The sequence below is a fragment of the Podarcis bocagei genome (assembly GCF_964188305.1).
Source record: "Podarcis bocagei genome assembly, chromosome: 6".
In the NCBI taxonomy this organism is placed as follows: domain Eukaryota; kingdom Metazoa; phylum Chordata; class Lepidosauria; order Squamata; family Lacertidae; genus Podarcis; species Podarcis bocagei.
In genome coordinates this window covers 65,859,872-65,884,388 of record NC_138130.1, presented here as the reverse complement: position 1 = coordinate 65,884,388, position 24,517 = coordinate 65,859,872, and the positions used below count along the sequence as shown (strand labels likewise).

Here is a 24,517-nt window from a genome sequence, read left to right as displayed (position 1 = left end):
CAACTTGAAACTTCGAAGAAACTGCTGATGTTTAAAGCTAGGGCAAGAGACTACATCTGTTAATTAGATAATTTACCTCTTTTGATATTGCAGTTGTTTTAAATGCTGTAGTCACAGGGATTAGTTGAATGTCCAAGGACTTCCTTTTATAGGTGGTGTTTAATACACCCATCTATTCTCAGCCTATTGGACAGTAAGTGTTGGCTAGTGCCTCAAGTATGTCAAAGAATCAAAATTTTATCTATCTCTAGGGCAGGCAGTTTGAAGCAGACCATGGCTGAAACTGTTAAAGTTCCACCTGTTAAGACAACTGATCTTACTTATATTGGTGTTCTAACCACTAGCTTTGAAATCCTGTTTGCATTTATCCTTCAACAGGCAAAAACCTCTTCGCTTGAATTATTTTTTTAAGCTCAAGGTACTCTTTAATTATTTTTAGTGGTTTTTAAATGTGAATGATGGAATTGTCTGTGCATATTGTTTACTGTTCAATTTTTAAAGTTACATTGCATCAACATACAGACAATTGTGCTTCACAAATCAATTCTATAAATTTAAAATCATAAAATAAAGAAGGCAGCCCTGTTTAGGGAAGCTTTTAATTTTTGATGTATCATTGTATTTTAATATTCTTTTGGAAGCCGCCCAGAGTGGCTGGGGAAACCCAGCCAGATGGGTGGGGTATAAATAATAAATTATTATTATTATTATTATTATTATTATTATTATTATTATGTGCAAAGTATCGGAGCAATGTTGAGATCGTTGCCAAGTGTTAACAAAAGCCTTAAGTTATGGTAATTGGCACAAGATAGATATTTCTAAAATAAATGAATGAATCTTCTTCATGATTTTAATCTTGGCCATAGTCTTCATTTATCTCTGCTCTAACTCTCGGGCATTGGATCACATGCTAGCTACAGCAGTGCAAGCCAGTAGTCCTGATTCTTGTCCCTGTAATGGCCATTGCTTACATCACATCTGATGTTTGTTCCAGTTTCCCAGTTAAAGGGGAGCATTGAGGTTAATGCACATAAATTGTAAAGGGGTGGTGGGATGGATCCAGAGAAAAGCCTGTAGAACAGGTTTAGAGGAAACAGGCTTTCCTACCCTGCTGAATGCAATAAGCTGTGGGATGAGGAGGCTGAGGAGGAAGGCATGCCCCATAATAAGAGTGAAGGTATCTTTCTACTTTGGAGATGGTGCCCCCTCTTGATTTTCAGGGATTTTCCTTCCTCCTCAGGACCCCCACCCACAATTCCTGAACCTTGGAAGAGACTGGTTTTTGGTGGGGGATCTGCAAGGAAATGAAATCAAAGCATTCCTGATTTGCACATTTCTTCAATATCTCTCAACATAGGGGATTTAGGCTGCAATCCTAGTCCTACTTAACTGGGAATAAGCCCCACTGGATTCAGTCAGACTTACTTTTGTGTAGACTTGGTTTCATTGTGCCATTAGGATCTTAAGGTTCCAGCTTTCTCTTCTCCGCACCCTCCTGCCAACCAGGCACAACTGGAACACACAGTTAAGAAACACACAGATCCCTACATTACTTGCATTTTTCACCAAGCTAACATCTCTACTGCATACAAGCTATGATTACATGGAGTGACAAATTCTGTAACTTGAAAACTTGCATATTCTTTTTTAAAAAATGGAATACCTTTTCCTGGCATGTAGTATTATCTATCTTGTGGGAGCAGGCAAAATTACAGTTTTAAAGTGCCTGTTGTGTACACCTTCTGCATTGAAACTTAGTGAGCTGCCAGGATGGAGAGAAACCTGTTGCATTCTTCCCTGTGTGCTGCCACCTTTACATTCCTCTGCTATCATTTTTCTTTTATAGGTCTTCTAGGACGCGGGTGGCGCTGTGGGTAAAACCTCAGCGCCTAGGACTTGCCGATCGTCAGGTCGGCGGTTCGAATCCCCGCGGCAGGGTGCGCTCCCGTCGTTCAGTCCCAGCGCCTGCCAACCTAGCAGTTCAAAAGCACCTCCGGGTGCAAGTAGATAAATAGGGACCGCTTACCAGTGGGAAGGTAAACGGCGTTCTGTGTGCTGTGCTGGCTCGCCAGATGCAGCTTGTCACGCTGGCCACGTGACCCGGAAGTGTCTGCGGACAGCGCTGGCTCCCGGCCTATAGAGTGAGATGAGCGCACAACCCTAGAGTCTGGCAAGACTGGACCGAACGGGCAGGGTTACCTTTACCTTTAAAAGCCCTTTATTCTTGAAAAGTCAGTATTAGATAGACATGGCATGGAAGGTCTCCATTGGAGATGTGTATTAATGTCCTCTGAAGGAGACTGTGTTGCAGAAGCAATTAAACTGCCATATACTTGGAAAACAGATCATATAGACTACACTTCCAAGTCTATGTACCTCATTGGTATATTTTGTGGATGTTAAAGAACTGTATGGGAACTGTGTAACATGGACTTTGAGCATTTGCAGACCAGGGTGTGTGTGTGTGTGTGTGTGTGTGTGTGTCTGTCATAATGTATTTCTTATTGAACTATTGACAGAAGTCTCTGCTTATAGATCTTTATCATAGGACATTGTATGTCAGAGGTATCAACCCTTGGCCATTCATCATCCAGTATTCTTAACAGTTGCTTCTGCCCAACTCAAACTCTATTAATCATCTGAGAAAAGAGGTACACTGAGTGGGAGAGAATATTTCTTCTCTTTGTGTGCTGTGGAACCTTTATTCTTTGTCTGCCATAAAGGAAACCTGCAACTTCCAAAGTTTGCATGATGTAATTTTAACCTGTCGCGAACCAGGGATTTTGATTCATAAGAGAGAGTGGCTTAATATAGCTGCATCTTTTCCAAGATTTTGAATGAAAATAGCACATTCAGTGGCCAATATATTTTTCACCTGAGGGCTGCATTGTTGGTTAGCCACCCATCTTGAGGGCCACATGCCAGCCGTGGTAATGCCCTGTGCATACTTAATATGCATGTGTGCATGCTTATCCAACATACAGGCACTGAGCACACTCTCAGACATGCTAGCCTGCACACAGCCCTTTCCCCTATTTCCAAGGCAGAGCTCTACAGCACTGAGAGGGGGAGATAAAGTGCTTCAGAGATCAGTCTCTTAAATAGCAGGCAGAGTCCTTTATCTGACTACTTCTGCTCTCATAATAATATAATAATTTATTCATACCCTGCCCATCTGGCTGTGTTTCCCTAGCCACTCATTACTCCAGTGCTAAGGTCAAAGGAGTTGGTGGGCAACTTCTGCAGTTTGCTATGCTGGATCTGGACTACAGTTTAGTCACTTCTTTTATTCCTTGTATACTTGGCAGGATGCTTTTACATGTGTGTCCGCACATTTACCCTGACTCCAATTCTCCACCCAAACACTCCTGTACAGAGCAGGGTGGGAGAGGTAAGTACACATCTTGTTTAGGTTCAGGGCTAGATGAGCCTAATCCCAATTTAGCAATTACTAGTTTGCTGAGGTTCAGGTCTAGTTGAACAGGCAGTTTAACCATTTTGTGCTTTTCAGCTTACTACTCTATCCACAACTGCTCACAGGTCTCCAATTTGTATTTTCTAAATCAGAATCCTCTAACTACTACCACTACTGCTACTAATGGTCTTTTCTAGGAGCCCTCAGTAGATATTGCACTTTGCTATGTAGATCTTGCTCACTTGAACTGTGTGTGATGGTTTATTGCTGGGATTGAATATACTGTTGGGTTGCATTCTGTTTTGATTCCAGTAAGGTTTCCAGCTTCAGCATGAGCTGCTCTACCATCTGTTGGGGTATTGCTGCTGAAATAGAAGTGGGTTGTCATATTTGTGCAGATGCACTGCATTCCCATTTGGAATGTGGAAGTGCCTCTTCTAAGGTGTGAACTCTGTGCATTTCCATCTTAGATTCATCAGTGTGCCATCTCTAGACTCCTCCTCTGTCTAGGATCTGTTTTGATAAAGTTTTCTTTTGTATACAGACACACTCACTCACTCCAATGCACACAGTCACAGCACAAAAGAGAACAAGACAAAGGGGGGGATGAGAGAGGAAGGACAAAAAGGAAGATAGGCAGCAGAGCCATCAGTTTTCATGACTCAAGGAAGCTAGCAATACTTTGTGAAAGAATTTGGGTTTTTGCATTAGTTGAGCTCTATTTTTCTTCGCCTCTTGGTTTCAAAGGGTATTCCAGCTATTGTTCAGTAGCTTGGCTATGAGTTGCCTTCTAGCACTGTAGAATCATTTCCATAGCATATCTTATAGATAACAGCAACTCTCTGTATCTTATAGTAGGTGAAGAAGACAGTGATGGAATTGGAACATAATACAAAAATGCTGAAAATACATCCAATATTTAAAAATAATATTGACCCAAGCTTTCTCTAGAATTGTACCCCAGTTGGAAAATGCCACAGCAGGAGGTCTAGGTCATAATCAAGTTTTAGATATCTTCAGAAATTACATATCAGTCACTGAAACTTGGCTGGTGCAGTAGGCTGTAATATTTTTGCTTAATCAGCTACAGATCCAGGGATGACACATTTGTGATCACCCTTTCAATAGGAGCAGCATGAAGGATCTATCCTGTTTTTTTCTGTGTGTTTTGTACCTCAGACGCGGCTCAGAGTATCTAGTTTGTATTTCAACGGATCTATGAAAAGAACATAACAATTCAGAGTTGAATGTTGTTCCCATTAACTGTTGGGCAGAATAGATATTAAATGGCTAAAAGAGGATTGTAACTGCTGGAACAAGTATTCTGTTCAAGGCAGTAGACTTCTGTGCCCCTCAAGCATTCTTTACTTACCACTACATCTTTAATTTGGGGATGAGGATTGCGTCCCTCTTTCCATCCATCTCTCCATCATTTGGATGAGACAGTTCTTCTGTTTCAGTGCAACTTGTTGAGCAATTGCCTCCTTAGCAGGTCTTTTGTAATACACCTTGTCTACCAATCCTTAAACATCAGGGCAGATAAGCTGTCAAGTACTGTATGCTTCCAGATGCGGTGGGAGGAACACAATGTCATGCTGTTAACAATGTTTTGTCAGCACAAGCTTTCTGCTTGCATGATGGAACAATCTTCCCTTTCTTCCCCTTGTGCTCTGTTGTGGGAGGGGGTCTCCCAACACACACACACACACACCTCAAGCCATTGAGGGGTATGCCCCCCCCCCGTTGTGCTACAGGAGACTTTGTTCAGGCTTCCAGTAGTGGAACTGGTTAGTTTAATTTGGCCCTGTATTTCCAAAACTGGGTGGGTGTATCTTCTTTTGCATTGGGCAAAACTCATTTTGCTGTGGATTTTGCTTGATGAAGCTTTGTCTTATTTCAGGTGATCTTTTTGTCTACAAAGGGCTTCTGAACCCATTTTCAGGATGATCAGTACAATGTCGTGACACTGGAGTTCTGGTAAGCTGCCTTTAGAAGCAAAGGGAACAGGCCAAAAGGCTTGCAGAAATACAGGGTTCCCTACATTATATTGAAGAATGAGCTACTGAAATTGGTTTTAATAATGGTCTGCTTGGCTGTAACATTTGACAGCATAATATTGTTGGCATCCGTCTGTCTCGAGAGACAATGGAGTGTGCCTCCAGGGATGAAGTCAAATGGCTGCGTATAATAAGGATATTACAAAAAGAACGAATGGACCATTGATGTCCTGATTGCAGTGAACTCTGCACTTTGGGTTGAAAGTAACTTTTGTGGATTGTTTCTTCTGAGACAGTGGCATTAACAGAAACGAGGCTGGCAAAGCTTGCTTTTCTGTAAGACATACGCCCTGTCCAACATGTCCCAAAAGATGACTTGCATTTTAGCTTCATTAACCTAAAAAATAATAATAAAATTTGCCTTTTGGGATTGATAAGTGAAATTAGTGCCCATTATATTGGGATGATTTGTAGTAGACAGGAGTGTTTGAATTCATCTCCTGCTTCATATTCTGTGTAGTCTGCTATGGTCTTTTGTCCTCAGTGAAAGCATGCCTACCATCTTGTGTTTGAGTGTTTTACGGGTGAAGGGGTAGAAATACAGCCTGGCTTATAGCAGATTCAGATGTGGCACATCCAAAATGTTTAAATAAGCATGCCTGTCCACTTCTTCTAAAAATGCTTCTAGAAGTCTCAGTTTCTCAAAACCACCAAGTCTAATTTGTGGGCATTAGCATATGCTCTCAGGCAGAATGAGTCCTGTGCTTGTGAGAACAAGATCTCACAATAACTCTGTATATGGCTTATGTAAAATACAGTCCGGTAATGCAGATTGGATTGTATTTCTTGAAGGTTCTTAAGCATCAACATTAGTAATAGCTGTCCTGTGACCTTATCTAAAATTTAATTGGCACATTCCTCTCCTTGCAATGAGCAAAAATAATACATCTTTTTAAAATCTCTGTTGCCTTACGTACTTGAGTATGGGGATCCTTTGCCAAATTTGTAGGACTTCCTTCCTTCAGACTTGGAAGCATTTGAGGAAGGAATGGTAGAAGGAGGAAAAGAACTTAAATGTCCTGTTGCTATCTTCTGATATTAAGATATGTTGATGCTGTGTCATAGAGTGACAAAATTCAGTATTACGACATTGTCATATGAAAAAGCTTGCAGTATGTTTCAGCAGCACAAAAGGGTTTTTTTTTTTGCTTTCAAAATATACTGCTGTGTTTCAAAGAAATCTGACCAGTAAATACTACTTTCTTATATTTTTACTTTCTTCATAGCTTATAAACTTATGAATTATGAAAAAATACTTAATTTGAATATTGTCATCCAGTGTTAGAGGTTGGTAATCTAGTTTTCATTCAGATACAAAAATTGTTCTGATATAAAAACTGTGATAATAAATTGAATCTGATATAAAATTGTTCCAAAACTATTCAGCATGAAAAAGAAAAACATTTTTTATTCCTTTAGTAATAGTAGTGATGAATAAGCCCTGTGTTAAAATCTGCTCAAACACCATAATGTTCAATGTTTCTAACTTTTCATTTAAATGTAGATTGAGACATAGTATTTATTGACAATAGTCTAGAAAATTGGGCCTAGCAACTTTGACATAGGATACCTAGCACTTCGATGCAGTAATTTTGATGGTGGATATTGATTATTCAGAAGTCATGAAATGATCCCTCCTCCCATCACCATCTTGTGTTTCACTTGGGTAATTGTTACCTGTTTTTAAGATGTGCTAATAATTGTGTGATCTTCTAAAAATGTTGCTATATCTTTTTGCAGTGATGTGGCCTGCATAGTACTTTTAGAAAGCTTGAACTGATTGATACGAGCAACTTGCTTCTCTACACATAAATGTGTTTGTACATGATCTTGGATTGGAGTACAGAGAAACTTCCTCCCTCTCATCTGTTAGATCTAGCACACCTGGTTGTTGCTTACGTAGCTAATACCGGAAAAGCATTTATTTTATAATCGGAATGTACATTCAGCTTCCATCTGGTTGAGCTTTCTCATCTTGCCCTTCCAGTTAAAAAGGTGGAGAAAAAAGGCCATATACTGATCTCATTTAGTTCTAGATTCCTCCCCTTTTTAATAGTCTTTTTTTGTTCTTTGACTGGGTTTGGTTCAGTTTGCCCTGGAGATGCGAGACTTCCTCACAACAGCAGGAGTCACACATTTGGAGAATGCTGGAGCTGCGAGAGGGAAAGGCCCAGTGCAACAACAGAGAGAAGCAAAAAGGAAAAAGACAAGCAGACCGACAGCACTGAGGAAAGCAAGGGACAGAAAGTGCTTCAGAACTGCCAGCAGCAACAGAGGAACTTGACAAGAAGCCCCCCTCAGTGCTTGTGGCTGTGTGCTTAGGATTTCTGTCAATGCATTCCAGTAACCCCAAAGTGAGAAATTCCCCATCAGGAAATGCCCAGAGGTAAATAGCATACATTTATATATATATAAATATTCTTCCCCTCTCTCTGTGTCTCTCTGGTGGCATTATGACATGAATCGCTATTTGCCTTCTGTACTTTAATTGGAACCCCCTGTCATGTGAGTTTCATCTGCTGAGTGCTATTCAAGTTTATTCTGATATGGAGAATTCTCTTCATGTGCTGGTTCTCTCTGCCTTTATATGATATTTCTTAAGAAATTACAAGTTTTTGCAATCTCTTTTGAGGTTCTTGATTTTGTAGTCGCTTGTGTTTTCTTGTTGTTTTTTGCCCCCATTGAGTATCTCTGGCATAATCCTCTAATTGGACAAAACAGCCTTTGAGAGGGTGACAGTTTTGACCATTCCACTTGACAGCACACAGTGCTTCCACTTCCATTTTACGGGGAAGGTAAATATTGGCACATAGAGGAAGTGTTCCCATGTCACTTCTGTCTTGGTGTTCAGGGGGGAAGCATATTCTTCGTATAGACGGAACAAAAACACCCCCCCCCCAAATAAGTAGAAGTGCAAAGAAACATCCTTAGAACACAAAATTGAATGGAAATTGTAGCTATTTTGCCTGAGGTAACCAGATCTCTTTATTATTATTATTATTAGTTTATCAGAGCATTAATACCCCAAACTTCATGCCACTTAGGATAACTTACAATATAGAAAAACCAGTTTCATGAAAATGGTTGAAAACAATTGCAAAAGAGGCAGAGTTAGCAGTTTAAAAAATCATAAAAAGCATTATCTGCCTCATATTATAAAAGCCTTCTGGGGAAAAAACAGTTATTCAGTAACTGGGGGGAAAAGCTGTGTAGGAAGTGACCAACCATGGGCCAAATGAATATGGTAGTCTGGTTGTTGACATGGAGCAAGTCCTCTCTCATATCTCATCCAGCCATACTTCTACCTTTGATGGGACACAGAGAAGGGTCTCTCCTTATGATCTTAGGAATGGTATGAGTGGAGGGGATCCTTGAAGTATCCTGGGCCTTGCGAGACCGTTTCAAAATAATTGTGCCCAGAAGCACATTTGTACCCTGTGTATATTATTGGATTGGGGAAGGGGCAGGTGGGTTCCTTCTCATCTTTATTGCTGTTTTTTTTTTATTACATTGTATCTGAGAGCTGATTCATATCTTCTGCCACTCATGTGCATCTTACAGCTCTTTCAAGTAATCTACGACTCAAAGAAATTGAGTGATCTTACAGACCAGCTTCCATTATCAGGGAGGTCTACCCCTGATCTGGTGTGTTCCTCTTCATGCAAGTTGGCTACATATACATTGTGGCTGCTGACTATAATTATGGATCAGTTCTGAGGTTCAGCTCTTTTTATTTGATATATTTCCCCCACATCTACTGTGCTGATGAAATCTAGTTCAGTGCTATTTTACAATACACTTTTGCACTTGTTTTCAGAAAGATGCAATTTTTGCCTCTAACAGTTGAAAGTAACTGAAACGAGCATTTTTAAAACTTACATTCCGCTGGCAGGTAATGGATAGAAATTCAGAGTTGTGTATAAATTCAGTTGAACTTTCATGGAAAAACATTCCCCCCCCCCCGACAGTTGAGCTGTGTTGTTTGAATCCAGATGGGTGGCATTGTGAACTTTATGGTGCCCTGCTTATTTGCTTTGTGCTGGTCTTAGTGTGAGGCATGTCTTTGTACATAGAAACCATTGTCTTTATTGACAGAAGTGACAGAGGTACATCCCCATGTGACTGACTGGTTCCTAGGATCTGGGTAGTTGCTGCCTTTCTCTGTTTGCTTAAGTAGTAATACCTCAAGCTGGATAATAAGGCATTTTTTTAGATAGCTGCTGGACAATATGCATGTGGATGAATTTAACTTACTGGTGCTGGCCACACTCTGTAAAATAAGCTGAGCTGGTGGCTACTGCTGTGTAAATTGGCATTCTTATATCTTTTATTACAAATTACTCTTCTTCCCCACCTTTATTTTCCAGTAGTCCCAAATCAAAGCAGGAGGTGATGGTCCGTCCCCCTACAGTGATGTCCCCATCTGGCAACCCCCAGCTGGACTCTAAATTCTCCAACCAGGGTAAACAGGGGGGCTCAACTGGCCAATCCCAGCCCTCTCCCTGCGACCCCAAGAGTGGGGGCCACACACCAAAAGTGCTCCCAGGACAAGGAGGAAGCATGGGGTTGAAGAACGGGGCTGGCAATGGTTCAAAAGGGAAAGGGAAGAGAGAGAGGAGCATTTCAGCGGACTCATTTGAACAAAGAGATGCTGGGACTCCCAGTGATGAATCTGAAATCAAAGGTATGTCTACATGTGAAGGGGCAGAAAAATGAGTGGGTGTCAGCTTTTACTGAGAGCCTCTGTGATTTTTTTTTAACTTGCTCGGAACCCTAGATATTGTACCAGCCAAAATGAGTCAGTTCTGTATATCGGCATGAAGGAAGTTTTTTGACAATTGGATTGGAAGACTTGGAAAAAGCAGCTTCCTGCCAAAGCACATGTTCTGAAACTTGTCACAGTGACCCCCTTTTAAACTAATAGTTCCTCAAGTGTAAAAAGAGGCAAACAATTTGTCTTTTCAAGAGTGTTTCGTTTGATTTGCTTGATAAGAAGGCAGGTCCCACAAACCCCACAGCAAGCTGTGGTCAGTTTTGATATGTGCCTAGCGGTGGACCTTTCTTCCGCTGCAGGCAAAGGTCTCATTTTCTCAGGAAGAGGGTGTCTTTTCCATAGGTTTAAATGCAAACACCACACTATAAAAAGGCCCGAGTGCCATTCGTAATTGACATGATCTGAGTGTATTCTGTGCTTGGGTATCTCTAGTGAATTATGTAATGTCGCATAAGGAGCAGCCATCAAAATCTGAGCCTGTATTTCTGTAAGTGTTAAAAGAATGGGTTTTGCTTTGCTTCTCAAAAATGACACAATCTGCTGTTTGTGTGCAGGATATTTAAGTGGGTATTTTTGTTTTTTCATTGTGTTGACATGTTCATTTCATAGATATGTTAATCCACTGAGACCCTCTTGGGATAGAGAGGGTTAAAAACCTCAATAGAGGAACATTAGTCCCCTTGGAGAAGGCCTATAAGGAAAGCAATAGCTTGTGAAACAAAATTTGGAGTAGGACAGATGATAAATAGTCTGTGTTTCACAGGTTGGGAAGAACTAGATAAATGCTGTGCATCCTTGCCCACTTCAGGATACGATGGAAGTAGTAAGAGGATCTTAGCCCCCAGAGAGGAACTTTTGCTCTAGAGTAGTGCTTGTTCCTGTATATCCCAGCTCAGTAAGGCTGGTCTCTGAGCAGTCAGATATTTTCACAGCTTATAATTGATGACCATCATTTCCACCCACTTGAAATATAGATTTGATTGGGGTAGGGAAAGTCTTTCTGTTGTTGCTGTATGGTGTCTTAGACTACAGGAATGCAGCTCTAATCTGTCAATCTCAGAAGTCCTGTTCTGCCTGGAATATCATAGGGACTGTTCATGTTAGTCTTACAAGTGTTGTTGCACTTGTGGAAGTGCTGTTTATGTAAATCACATATGCTTGGGACTGTCTTCAGTGGCTAACATAATTCGTGTGATAGTGGCCAGTGTTCTCCACATAAGCCCAAATGTGTCACGCTTTGCTTGAATTCTACTCAGTCCTGAGGCTGCTGGGCTCAAGATATTCACAGGGGCCACTAGCTGAATTCAAGTGAGCTGAAGCATGCAATTATATCTGGCCACCCCCCCCCAAATTGCTCTTCTTCTCTTTTATTTTACTTTTTGCTTTCCCTTCTGTTATTTGATTGCAAGCCTACAGGTGAGATTATGTTGTGTATTTAATTTTTGCGCAGCACCTTCGAGTTTGATCATTATGGGTTTTGATCATTATGGGTTCATAGCTGAGGATTAGGGCATTTTTTGTCCCATCGGCACATTTTTCAACACATGACTTGTTTCTCATTTTACTTGGCTTATGATGTTTTGCAAAGAAAATAAAATAAAAGTGTTTTGTATTGCCATATGTGGATCTTGAAACTTTATTACTTGATTACTGTGTGGTGTGGACTTCTTAAAGTTTCGGAAACCATTTGAATCTCACTTAGCCTCCGAACCAACCCCCATGTCTCATGTGTTGGGTAAGAGCAATTTAAATGTGAAAATATTACACTAAATATGCTGAGAAAATCTATACAGCCAAAATGCTCTGGCCTATGCATACATCAGCTTGCACATTGCTTACACATCAGCTTTGTACTGATTTTGAATAGACTCTAGGATTTGACTCTAGTGTATTTCTTGGGAAAGGCAATGAAGTGGTGTAAAGCTTCTAAGAACAATCTCCTGCGTGCTGTTGTCATTGTTGGTGTGTCAAGGTGGGAGCAATTGTCCTAGGTTAGTCTTACCTTGGTAGAATTTACAGTATGTCTTAAACTAAAATATCTAAACAACTATGGGCAGGCCATCTCAATTTGAGGCAAACTGTGGGAAAGTGTTATCTAGCTGAACAATGTGGAAGGTTCAGTAGCTTTGCCGGTGGAGGATTTCACACACCTCATTTGAAACCAGTCAGATTTTTTTACAACAGCTGTGACTGATCCTTGCTTTGCCCCCGAGATCCCAATGACTTTTGGCATCAATGGTGATGGGGGGGGGGGAGGAACCATGCACAATATTTTGGTGGGTGAAGCAGGGTACCCTGATGAGGATGGAGAATCACTCCTTTCCTGTTTCGGGGGGGGGGGAATCTTCATGGATCAGCTGAGGAGGGGTGAAACCACATCCTTTGTGTGCGCACACATACGGAAGTTTTCATTAAAAGTGTATAGGTTTGCTATACCCGCTGCTGGCATGCAGACCCTGGAGGATTGGCCAAAGATGAATGTGGCCCTCAGGCCAAAATACTCTTTAAGAGTTTTCCTTGTGGATGTGTGGAAATTGACAAATGTACAAGAGTATACTATGAATGACTGGATTTTAAATCACACAAAGTGTAATAGTATTTTGGTGCAAATAGTACTGTGGTGGAAATGGGAGAGAAAGCCTGAAGTTGTAAATGCCAGCTATCAATATTAGGATGGGCATTCATAAGAAATAATTGTCTTATATAAATGCCAGAACAAATGAATCTTATGGTGGGTGATTGTACTGTATCTAAAATGAAAGTGCTACTAAGTGAGCTACTGAAAGATGGGAATGGAATTTTGCTATCTTTCTTGAGACTGAGACCTCTCCACTACTTCCGTTTCAGATCTTGGCTCTGCTGACCATGCAAAATCGCAAGAGTCCCAGCATACTGCACACTCCTTGGCTCCTTCAAATGCCTCAGCCCCAAGATCTTCCACGCCTTCTCATGGTCAGGCGGCCCCTTCAGAGCCAGGTAGTATGCAGAAGACTCCATCCAAAGTGGTCTATGTCTTTTCAACAGAGATGGCTAATAAGTAAGTGACACTTTAGTTTACATTGAATGTAGTAGCCAAAGCCTCCAGTTTAGTTCTGTTTGTTGCTTATACATGATGACAAGTTATATCCATTCATGGCTTCCACTTGCAACCATATCTGCTTAAATAGGTACCTGTATCTCCATCACATCATACAAGGAAGGGCATGAATGTATGTTCTACGTTGAAAGAGAATCCTTCTAGGAAAATGAAAAACTGTGTTTTGCCTTGTGGACAATTTGGCACTTAATTGTGCATTTGTAAAGCACCCTGATAGAGGGTGGTATAGAAACCAATTAAATCATAAAATAACATCTTTGTTAGATGTTGCCCTCTTTAGTAGAGGTATATTACGTTTACAGAAAGAGGGCATACTGAATGGTAACCGATGGACTTAGGAATGCCATTTTTAATGGGATGGGGTGTGACTGGCACCAGCAAGCTTTTTGCACCAGGGGAAGACCTTCCCATTTGCCAAGGTTTTATAGATTTTAGATTATTTTCAATTGTACTTTATCCTGATGTTAGTTCTTAAGATTTTATATTGTTTTGTATCTTGTTTGATTGTGCGAATTTCACTTAGTTTTGTACACTGTCCTGGAATCTTTCTATGAAGAGCGATTAAGAAAAAAGACAGCTAGCATGTTATCAATTACAGAAAGGGGTGCAGACTTTTGTTGACAGGGACTGACATGCCCTGTGATGTTTCAGCTGCTTGTGTTTGTCTTCAGGGCTGCAGAAGCTGTGCTGAAAGGACAAGTGGAAACCATTGTATCTTTTCACATTCAGAACATCTCTAACAAGGTGGAACGAAACACTGCACCTTTGGTAAGTAACTTAACAGATGGAGGAGACACTGTGGGCAGGAGGGGTGAGGCTGCAAGTGGCTTGACTGAATGGTTAAAGCATGATTGGCGAAAGGTGAACTCATAGCTTGGACGTCCTCATTGCCCTAGAACTAGGCTTCATTTGAGCCATGTGAAATTACTTACTTGTCTTCCTTTTTCTTCAGAACACTCAGATTCCACCACTTCGAAATGATACAAAGCCCCAAGCTCCATCACAGCTGCCTGCTTCTCAAGAGCAGACTCCTCCCCAGAATGCCAAAATGCAGCAGACTCCACCCATTCCAGTGCCGGCACCAGCACCCAAACCTACTGGCCCTCCGTGTCCTATTGAGCAGGACAATCCTGGATTAGAAAGTAAAGTGATGTCAGCAGGAAGTCCTGCAAACTCCACCCCTCTACAAACTGAAGGATTTGGGCAAACTTCAACCCCCAGTAATAGAGCCGTTAGTCCAGTTTCCCAAGGAAGTAACAGTTCCACTGCGGACCCTAAAGGTCCCAACCAGCAGGTATCTGGTGGGGACCCACCAAATATGGGTGAAAATCCAGATGGACTGTCCCAGGAGCAGCTGGAGCATAGAGAACGTTCCCTGCAGACTCTGCGAGATATTCAGCGTATGCTTTTCCCAGATGAGAAGGAGTTCACTGGAGGCCAAGCTGGGCCTCCCCCACCCAATTCTGGAGTGCTGGATGGTCCCCAAAAGAAGCCTGAAGGGCCAATACAGGCCTTGATGGCTCAATCCCAAAGTTTAGGTAAAGGGCCAGGACCCCGGACAGAAGGAGGGGCTCCCTTTGGCCCTCCAGGGCACCGAGACATGCCCTTCTCACCAGATGAAGTTGGGCCACCATCCTTAAACTCTCAGTCTGGTCCTATAGGACCAGAGCACCTGGATCACATGACCCCCGAGCAGGTGGCCTGGCTGAAGTTGCAACAGGAGTTCTACGAAGAAAAGAGGAGGAAGCAGGAGCAGGTTGTACAGCAGTGTTCTTTACAAGACATGATGGTTCACCAGCATGGGCCTCGAGGATTGGTCAGAGGCCCCCCACCTCCATACCAGATGACCCCAGGTGAGGGCTGGGGTCCTGGGGGCCCAGAGCCCTTTCCTGAAAGTATGACTATGTCCCATTCACTGCCCCCAAGGGGCATGGCCCCCCATCCCAATGTGCCTGGTGGTCAGATGCGGCTGCCTGGGTTTGCTGGAATGATAAACCCTGACATAGAGGGTCCCAATGTCCCAAACGCCACTTCTAGACCTGGGCTTTCAGGTGTCCCTTGGCCGGAAGATGTGCCAAAAATGCCAGATGGCCGAAACTTCCCTCCTGGGCAAGGTGTGTTCAGTGGGCCTGGGCGAGGGGAGAGGTTCCCCAATCCTCAGGGCCTGCCTGAGGAGATCTTTCAACAGCAGCTGGCAGAAAAGCAGCTCGGACTTCCCCCTGGCATGAGCCTTGAAGGCATCAGGCCTGGCATGGAAATGAACCGGATGATTCCCTCTCAAAGACACATGGAGCCCGGCAATAACCCCATCTTCCCACGTATGCCGATTGAAGGGTCCATGAGCCCCTCCAGGGGAGACTTCCCCAAAGGGATGCCACCTCAGATGGCAGCTGGTAGGGACTTGGAATTTGGGATGGGCCCTGGTAGCATGAAGGGGGATGTGAATCTGAATGTCAACATGAGTTCCAATCCACCAATGATACCTCAGAAGATGAGGGAAGCTGGAGTGGGCCCGGAGGAAATGATGAAAATGCGCCCAGGTGTCTCGGAGATACTCCCCTCGCAGCAGAAAATGGTGCCCATGCCATTTGGTGAGCATCCCCAGCAGGACTATGGAATGGGCCCGAGACCTTTCCATCCTATGTCTCAGGGCCCAGGTGTTGGTCTCCGGAATCACAGAGAACAAATGGGGCCCGACCAAAGGACTAACAACCGGCTTAGCCACATGCCACCACTACCTCTGAATCCCTCCAGCAACCCAAACAGCCTCAACACAGCTCCTCCTGTTCAGCGCAACCTCGGACGCAAGCCCTTGGATGTTTCCGTCGGTGCCAGCCAGGTTCATTCTCCAGGCATAAATCCACTGAAGTCCCCCACCATGCGCCAGGTCCAGTCTCCCATGCTGGGTTCGCCCTCCGGGAACCTCAAGTCCCCCCAGACTCCATCCCAGCTGGCAGGGATACTCGCAGGGCCGACTGCAGCAGCTGCTGCTTCAATCAAATCTCCTCCTGTTATGGGCTCTGCTGCCGCTTCTCCTGTCCATCTCAAGTCTCCGTCCCTCCCTGCACCTTCTCCTGGATGGACTTCATCTCCAAAGCCCCCACTGCAGAGTCCTGGAATACCCCCCAACCACAAAGCGTCTCTTGCCATGTCTTCACCAGCCATGATGGGAAATGTTGAATCAGGTCAGTTGTGCTCACTTTCCCTACCATCCTTTTTCTTCACTATATAATCACTAAGGTGCTACCTTTCTTTTAAACAAATTCTGCTCTGATTCCTTTTAATTACAACCTGATGCACCAGACTTGGCAGGCTAGCTTGTTACCTTTCTGCTCCTAAACTGCTTTATGTTGGGCACAAGATCAGGGTCTGTAAAGATATTGTCATAGTACTAGTTGATGTATGGACATAATTTAATTGAACTGTGAAGAGATGGATGCACAAACTGATTACTCTCACTAGCTTAGAAACATAGTCTTTTGTATACAGGCTAGGTTGAAACAGGGTAGACTTGGAGTGATTACTAGTGTATTGTGTGTTGGGTAAATTGAGTTCTATTTGCAGAACACTCTGCTATAGAGGCAGTTCCTTCTGTAGCTACTAGGGAGTTGAGGGACCTTCTGAAACACCATGGGAAGTGTTGTTGGAGGCCTCAGGGGGGGTAACTTCAAAAATTGCTCTCCTTTCCTCCAGCAGGAACCTCTGCTGGATCTGAGATGTTTCTCAGAAGGGCATGCATGTCTGGATCCAACCTTGTATGCCAAAGTGGGATAGATGTGAGAAGGGGGAAAAGTAAACTCCTTTGCCTTGTTCTGAAGCAAATTTGTTGCAGATTTGAGAGTTCCTCCCATGGAAACTTAGAACCAGCTCCCTTGCATATCACAAGCTGGTTCCTGTAGTATTTTTGTATTGTAAGGATTATTGCATATAAATTCCTGAAACAATGACATTTTGTGAAGGGTTGTCCTCGCCGAACAATTCAGATGGTAAACAGCATTTGGTAAACTTTGTGTCTTGCTTGGCTTCACAGATCCCTCCTGGGAGGAAGTTGGTTAAACATTAGATCACAGATTTGGCTGTGAATGGTTTTTAGGCAGATGCCCAGCTGATTTCTGCAATGGTTTTTGCCTTTACACAAAATATAAGCCCCTCTCTTGCTTCACATGGTCCTGTTTGCCCTACAGAATTGCAAGTCTCATTGAATCTTTCAGATTTATAGCTTAAAGTCAACTGGCTGTTCTCATCCTGCAAGGTTCTAATAAAGGAAGTCCCCAGGTGTGCAATGTTTGCATGCAGTTGTTTGATGGAGCCAGCCTTGGGAGCTCTTCAGTCTGTGAAATCACATTATTCCAGGAATTAGGAAGGCAACCAAGACAACACTTTGACTGCATTGCCCTCTACTGTTTCAGAGTAATCACTGCAATGGCATGCTTTTCCCCACCCCTCTTTTGGGAGTTCTGTAGCTCTGAGGCCCAGCTCTCCAATGGGTTTTACTGTGATAAAACATTCTTAGGTTTATTGGGACCTACATACACTTTATTCTAGACAAATAGTACACATTATCTAAGTTACATTTTGATAAAACTCAGTAAGAGTTAGAAATAACTCTGAAACTATAGAATAGCATTTGAGACCGAATTGAAAAACATTAGATTTGGAACAAGTTTCTCTCCGCCTCCACTCTTGTCAACTTGATGCTTTGGTTGATGGTAGCTGGATTTGCAGCCAATGCATAGTCACTGCCATTTCTTCTGTCTGCAGACAAATCCAGACACTCCTGATTTCATTCCATCACAATTGGAATGAAATCTTGCTTGAGAGACTTGGGTTGACAGTGGAAAACGTTGACCTTGTCTGACATGTGTTAAAAATACGCAGTGATAGCTCATGGTGCATTGTTGAATAAGAAATGGAACTTTTAGTAAGCTGGTTAGTGCTCTTATGTGAAACAGCACATTTAATAATAGCGTTTAAACTTCTGAACTCTCCCAAGCTGTTCAGCTTTGCTTCATATATGCATCACAGGGTAACTGTTCTGTTTGTTGGGATTCCAACCATTAGGTAACTGGAGGGTGTACATTTTTGCACAGGCAAGTTTTTCTCTCCACTATTAGTTGTATTTATGAAATTGAGCCTTTTTTTAAAGGCACTTGCTCTCTTCCTGGTCTCTCTGTGAGCCAGGTCCTCCCTCCTTTGTCTCAGCAGCAGGCATTGCTGAATGGCATGAAGCATGCATGGATGTTTGGAGCTACTATGGCTGGTAGGGATGTCAAGGGGCATTATCCAGTTAGTGCCTGTCATTCTAGTCTTGAGAGATTCTGGTGTTCTGCACACACAAAACCAGGCATAGTAGTTGCATTTGCTGGGTGTAAAATAGTTTTTTCTAGCAGTTGTGATGATAATGAACTGTCCAGATTGCTGAGAAACTGGGATTTAGCAGGGAAAGTAGCATTTTGTTGAGATTCTGACACCTGGGCTCTCAAAAAGCAAATGGCTTGAAGGATCCAGTATGAAAATAGCCTCTCCTCTTCCCTTTCCTGCAGTTATTTCATTAGTTCTTCCTCTTGGTTGATTTGTCTGAATACCTTGATTCATATAATTATTTTGTAACAAGGTCTGAAATTCAGTTTATGGTAATACAGTGTATTTCGTGCATAACTGCAGATTATAGTACCATCCTTGTAAGTACTTATGGGACTAGTGTTAGCAGGAGAAAGTAGATCTAGTCCCTGATGTACACACACTCAAGCTTCATTTATGCAGAAAGACCATTGATGGACAGGGCTGTGTAGTTGCTATTGCTGTTATGGCTTGCTATTGTCCCAAAGATTTATTTATTTAAAATTTTATATCCTACGCTTTTAGTGCCTACCACACGGGACAGCTCACAACAACTTCATTGCAATACAGTAGTTTTAGTGGATTCAAGAGGGAACCAAAGTCCACTCCTTATAGGGATGTGTGCTTTTCTCTGAGCATTTGGTATATTGGCAGAGAAGCCAGTTGGGGTGAACTTGTGGGATTATGATTGATGCCTCTTAAGTCAGAACCCTCTTGGTCCAATGTAAGAGTGTCACAGCATCTTGAAGGCTTGGTTGTCCTCAGATACCTGGACTTTGTGGTACACAAGTGTTGTCCTTGTGTGTGGCTGAAAATGAACTTCCTGTTGCATATAGTGTAGGGTAACGTTTGTGTCATAGAGAATGAAACACGAAATAAACTGCAGACAGCCTGATTATGTTGCCTTGTGGTATTGATGTACTGTGGTATGCATGAGAGAGGGGTGAGGGAGCGAAGCAGGGGCACAGTTCCCTTTTTCAGGGCTGGGGGAAAGCGCTCTGCCTGAGGACAGCTGCTGCCAATCAGAGTAGTCAGTAATACAGGGCCAGATTAACCAGTGATATTATTGGATATAAATAAGTTTCATATGGTCAAATTGGCATTTAACCCAGACCCAACAGAAAGCTGTTGAGTGAAACTTCCAAAGTATTCTAGGCAAGGTAACTAGTTGTTAAAGGCTAACTTGTATTTATTTATTTAGGTGGTGCACCCCCTTCAACGGTTAGCCAGGCTGCTCCTGTGACTCTTCCTGGAAATCTTCCGTCTAGCAGTCCATACACAATGCCCCCAGAGCCTACTCTGTCTCAAAATCCTCTCTCCATCATGATGTCCCGGATGTCCAAGTTTGCAATGCCCAGTTCTACTCCACTCTACCATGATGCTATCAAGACTGTAGCTTCCTCAGATGATGACTCTCCTCCAGCACGTTCCCCAAACCTGCCACCTATGAACAATCTTTCGGGTAAGAAACAAATGCTGTATAGGTGTGCTGTGGCTGGTAGCATGTGGTTTGGAGAATATCATAGGGAGAAGCTAATGAAATTGCAACTTGCATGTGGCAAAACAGTGACACACTGAAATAGCCTCACTGAAATTGAGTTGTCAGGAACTACTCACCTAGGATGGACAGCTTAAGGTGGGGGCAGCAAACAGCCTGTGTAACTTAACCCAAGTGTTTGGCAGGAGGCTGCTGATGTAGGCGGTTACATAAATTATCATATCCTTCTCTCTTTTTTCAGTTTTAACTTTCCAACAGTAGTTATCCACATTGAAAATGGAGCATTTTGACTTGCAAGTATAGCGCAAACTATTACACCAAGTGTAATTTGTGAAAAAAGACTAGGGATTATGTCTCTGTGTGTCTCAAGTGATCACGTTTTATCATAGCTTACATGAGAGCTACTTACCAGTCTAAGAATCATTCTGATATTGATGTAGTGTGTTCTGTGACTTGCTTGTGGCTGTTTCAGTTGGGTCTTTCTTAGAACCCAGAAACAAGTTCTACCCAAGGAAGTGAGAAATAATGTCAGATTTTGTTTGACTCCAATTGGATTAAGAGTTTTAAAAGCTGTTGAGTTTATGTCAAGCTGACTTAGAAGAGTGACAACTTCTCTTCTTCACAGAAAGGTGTTGAGGCTTAGATTAAGTGTGTCCAGGATCTTGATTCAGGTTCCAGGATGGTTAGACTTTAGGTGGTAGTACTTCTATTTTGAAAAGGCACACCTTGGCTCTTTTAACCAACCTGATGGAAATAGTGAGATAAATCGGTTCAAGTGACTAGAATCCTACAACAGTAAAATGTAGTGAGATGGTTGTGGAAGATTTGGAGCTTAGCTGTGCCAAGCAACTCCAGAATGACACACTCTGCCTCTGTTCTGGACCCCCTCTTTTTGTAGGCAATGTTATTCCTGGAGACCTTTCCTATAACTGCCTTCTCCTTTAGTGGCTTCTTGCAGAAGGATTTGGAGTAAACTTGCATTGTTTTCCCTTCTAGAGAAGGGTTAAATTCCATTGTTCTGCTGTTGTATCAGTCACCTATGGAATACCTCAAGGAAAAGACCAAATTGTTACCCCCCCCCCATTCTTTTTAAGCTTGCGTAATACTTCCGATTCACCCTGGTGAAAATGGTGGATGTTTTCTAGGGCATACTTGGGGCTTCCCTTGTCCTATGTGAACCCTTAATCATGCCTTATTACAGTGTGACCGGGTTGCCTTGGCAGAGAAGTCAACAATGGAAAGGGTTCCCTCATTTCAGCAATTGTTGTTACCTTCACCAGCATGAAACCTCCCCTTTGACATTTGTCTTTGTATTGAGAGATTCCAGTATGTGCAACGGTCTCTGATCGAAAATATGTCAGCATTTGGGACAACCTCTTTGTGTTGGTGTGCTTTTGACGTGGTCCTTATTTTATGCGAGGCTGTAGTATAGCAAGGAGATATTTAGCTATCCACTCATTTCCACATTAGAAGTCACGTATGCAGTACTTGCCATTCCTGAAAGCTTTTTGTATTATCACCTACTTGGTCTAATCTTAACCTTTCCCCCCTCCCCTTCTCTCTAGGAATGGGCATTAACCCCCAGAATCCTCGCAGTTCAGGTCCCAACCAGGTGGGCCCGATGCCAACTCTTAGCCCAATGGGAATGACGCAGCCTCTAACTCACAGTAACCAGATGCCCTCTCCAAATGCTATGGGACCCAGTATACCTCCTCATGGGGTCCCTGGCCTGATGTCACACAATCCAATGATGGGTCATAGTTCCCAGGATCCACCAATGGTACCTCAAGGACGCCTGGGCTTCCCACAAGGGTTTCCTCCAGTACAGTCCCCTCCCCAGCAGGTGCCATTTCCACATAATGGACCGAGTGGAGGACAAGGCAACTTCCCAGCTGGAATGAGCTTCCACGGTGAGGGACCTCTGGGACGTCCCACCAGCATGCCCCAAAGTTCAACGGATCCCGCACTTTGCAAGTCTGGAGGTCCCGGAGGACCCGATTCTTTCACTGTCCTAGGAAACAACATGCCTTCAGTTTTTACCGATCCGGAGCTGCAGGAAGTGATTCGCCCTGGAGCTACTGGAATACCAGAATTTGACCTGTCCAGGATTATTCCATCAGAGAAGCCTAGCCAGACACTACAGTATTTCCCTCGTGGGGAAGTACCGGGCCGCAAGCAGCCACAGGGTGTGGGGCCTGGGTTTTCTCACATGCAGGGAATGATGGCAGAACAGAATCCGAGAATGGGGCTGGCGTTAGCTGGCATGGGGGGCCCACCTGATATTTCTCTTGGAGGAGCGTCATCCATGCCAGGTCACAACCCAATGAGACCTCCTGCCTTCCTGCAACAAGGCATGATGGGACCTCACCATCGGATGATGTCACCAGCACAACCAACCATGCCTGGCCAGCCCACTCTAATGAGCAACCCAGTAGGCATGATTCCAGGCAAGGACCGCGCTCCTACTGGGCTCTACAGCCATCCGGGACCTGTGGGTTCACCTGGTATGATGATGTCAATGCAGGGCATGATAGGACCCCAACAGAACATCATGATTCCTCCACAGATGAGACCCCGGGGAATGGCTGCTGATGTAGGAATGGGAGGATTTAGCCAAGGCCCTGGAAATCCAGGGAACATGATGTTTTAAGCTGCTACATAAGACTGGATGGTTCGATCCTTGTTGAGATGAGATTCCAGGTCCTGAGGGCTGCCTGAGAGCTCCAGGAGCACAGTTTGGCCATGCAATAGGTAAAAAAACAGACCAGAGGATGCTTTGGAAAATCTCGAATGTATGGAATTACCTGAAAACAAATGAATTCATTTTAACAGGTTGTTTTTTTAAAATTTATTTTTTAAAAATTATTTTTGTGTACTTGGATATCCTGTGATGGCACCTGCTTTGAGAATCTGTAGCTGTATTTTGAGAATTGCCATTTGTCACAAGTTGCACCATTCTCTCTGTATGTTTACGTCCTTTGGACTGGCTTCTCCCAGGACTCTTGGTTATTTTGGGGGGGGTTATTTTTGTGTACTGTACTATATTGTAAAAGGGATTTTAGCAGAGACTTTAGTCTTTGGGGTGAGAGGCTGTTTACTTTTAGGTGGAAAATCCATCTTCAGAACTTTGGACTATTTTCCTTCAACTCCAATGTATAGAAAAACCAAACTACGACCTCAGAGCAGAGTATTAATGAAAAGCACAAAAGGAACTTAAGTTCAGTGAGGGGGAATCTTAAAAAAAAAATAAGTTAAGGACATATTTTTCAAATTATGGAGTGCTGTTGAGCACCTTTGTCTCTCCCTCCCACTCTTAAAAAAAAAAAAGGCATCTTGCCCCCCCTCCCTTTACTGTCTCCTCCTCTGGCAGCTGCAATACATTGTATTATTTTTGGGGAGTATATGTAGGAGAGCCCCTTCTCATTCTGAGAGTGTTGCTACTTTCAGGAGGAGGCTGGACTTTGACACTGTTACATTCTACAGTAGTCTTACTGTTCGTTCTCCTTTTCGTAGGACCCCCCCCCCCGGTGACTTTATTAATGTGGGAGTGGAACAGACACTAAAAGTTATCCTGACCTTTTTTGTGGCTATCTTTTTTTTTGTTCCCCAGCGTAAAACGTTCTCTGTGTAACCTCCATTAAATTTGGTACAAAACCACTTGCCAGGGCTGTGGTGTCAGAAAAATAAAATATATTGTTTCTTACAAAAGCTATTCTTTCCTCCTTTGCTACAGTCTAGCTTGCTTCTAAATATGCCTGTTTGTATCGGGTTTAAAGTGCTTGCCGCATATGTGCGTTTCAGATCACATCCTTCTGATAAGGTTTTTATGTTGCACACCAGGTAGGCCGCTTCTTAAACCCCTTTCACCCTCTATCTTGGTGTAGAAGGGCATGGCTGTGCTACCGGTCTCACCTTTGTCATGGGGGCAAGTTAGCCTTAACATGGGCACACAGGTGAAGATCCCCTAAGCAGTGAGCAGCTGCTCAGGAACAGAGATATCCACTCTAGTCAGGCAACCAGAAAATGAATTAAGTTGTAAAATGTTTACCTTCAGTAATCCAAAATAAGTTTCAGATGAAGATCTCCAACTCCAAAGCCTGAGTACTGATCAAGCTGTAGGTAGTAACTCCCATTTCCTCGGAATCAGTTGTAATACAATCATAGTATCAACTGAATATTTGAACAGCCATGAGTTTGGTATCTGTTTACATTCATTAGGAAAGGGCCAGTGAGCTAGCACCTTTGTATATAAAAACCTTGAGACTTCTTACCTCTTTATTTTCAAGTCTGTTTCAACAACTAACCTCACCTACCCCAGTATTCCTTTGGAAGA

General features: G+C 43.0%; 1 protein-coding gene across 6 annotated transcripts in view; it reads left to right on the top strand.

The window, feature by feature from the left end:
- Window positions 1-23,892, top strand: part of BCL9 (BCL9 transcription coactivator) — a 97,331-nt gene extending 73,439 nt beyond the window's left edge. For 4 of the 6 annotated variants that reach the window (XM_081199607.1, XM_081199608.1, XM_081199606.1 and 1 more), the window contains exons 3-10: window positions 5,319-5,395; window positions 7,565-7,861; window positions 9,843-10,159; window positions 13,097-13,286; window positions 14,018-14,114; window positions 14,299-16,531; window positions 19,888-20,148; window positions 21,750-23,892. In XM_081199607.1, coding sequence (XP_081055733.1) covers window positions 7,809-7,861; window positions 9,843-10,159; window positions 13,097-13,286; window positions 14,018-14,114; window positions 14,299-16,531; window positions 19,888-20,148; window positions 21,750-22,834 — 4,236 coding nt within the window. In that variant the 5' untranslated portion in view covers window positions 5,319-5,395; window positions 7,565-7,808 and the 3' untranslated portion in view covers window positions 22,835-23,892. Of the gene's footprint in view, window positions 1-403; window positions 419-3,311; window positions 3,395-5,318; window positions 5,396-7,564; window positions 7,862-9,842; window positions 10,160-13,096; window positions 13,287-14,017; window positions 14,115-14,298; window positions 16,532-19,887; window positions 20,149-21,749 lie in introns of those variants that run through there. The other 2 variants (XM_081199609.1, XM_081199610.1) reach the window with 2 other exon arrangements.
- Window positions 23,893-24,517: the final 625 nt, after the last annotated feature.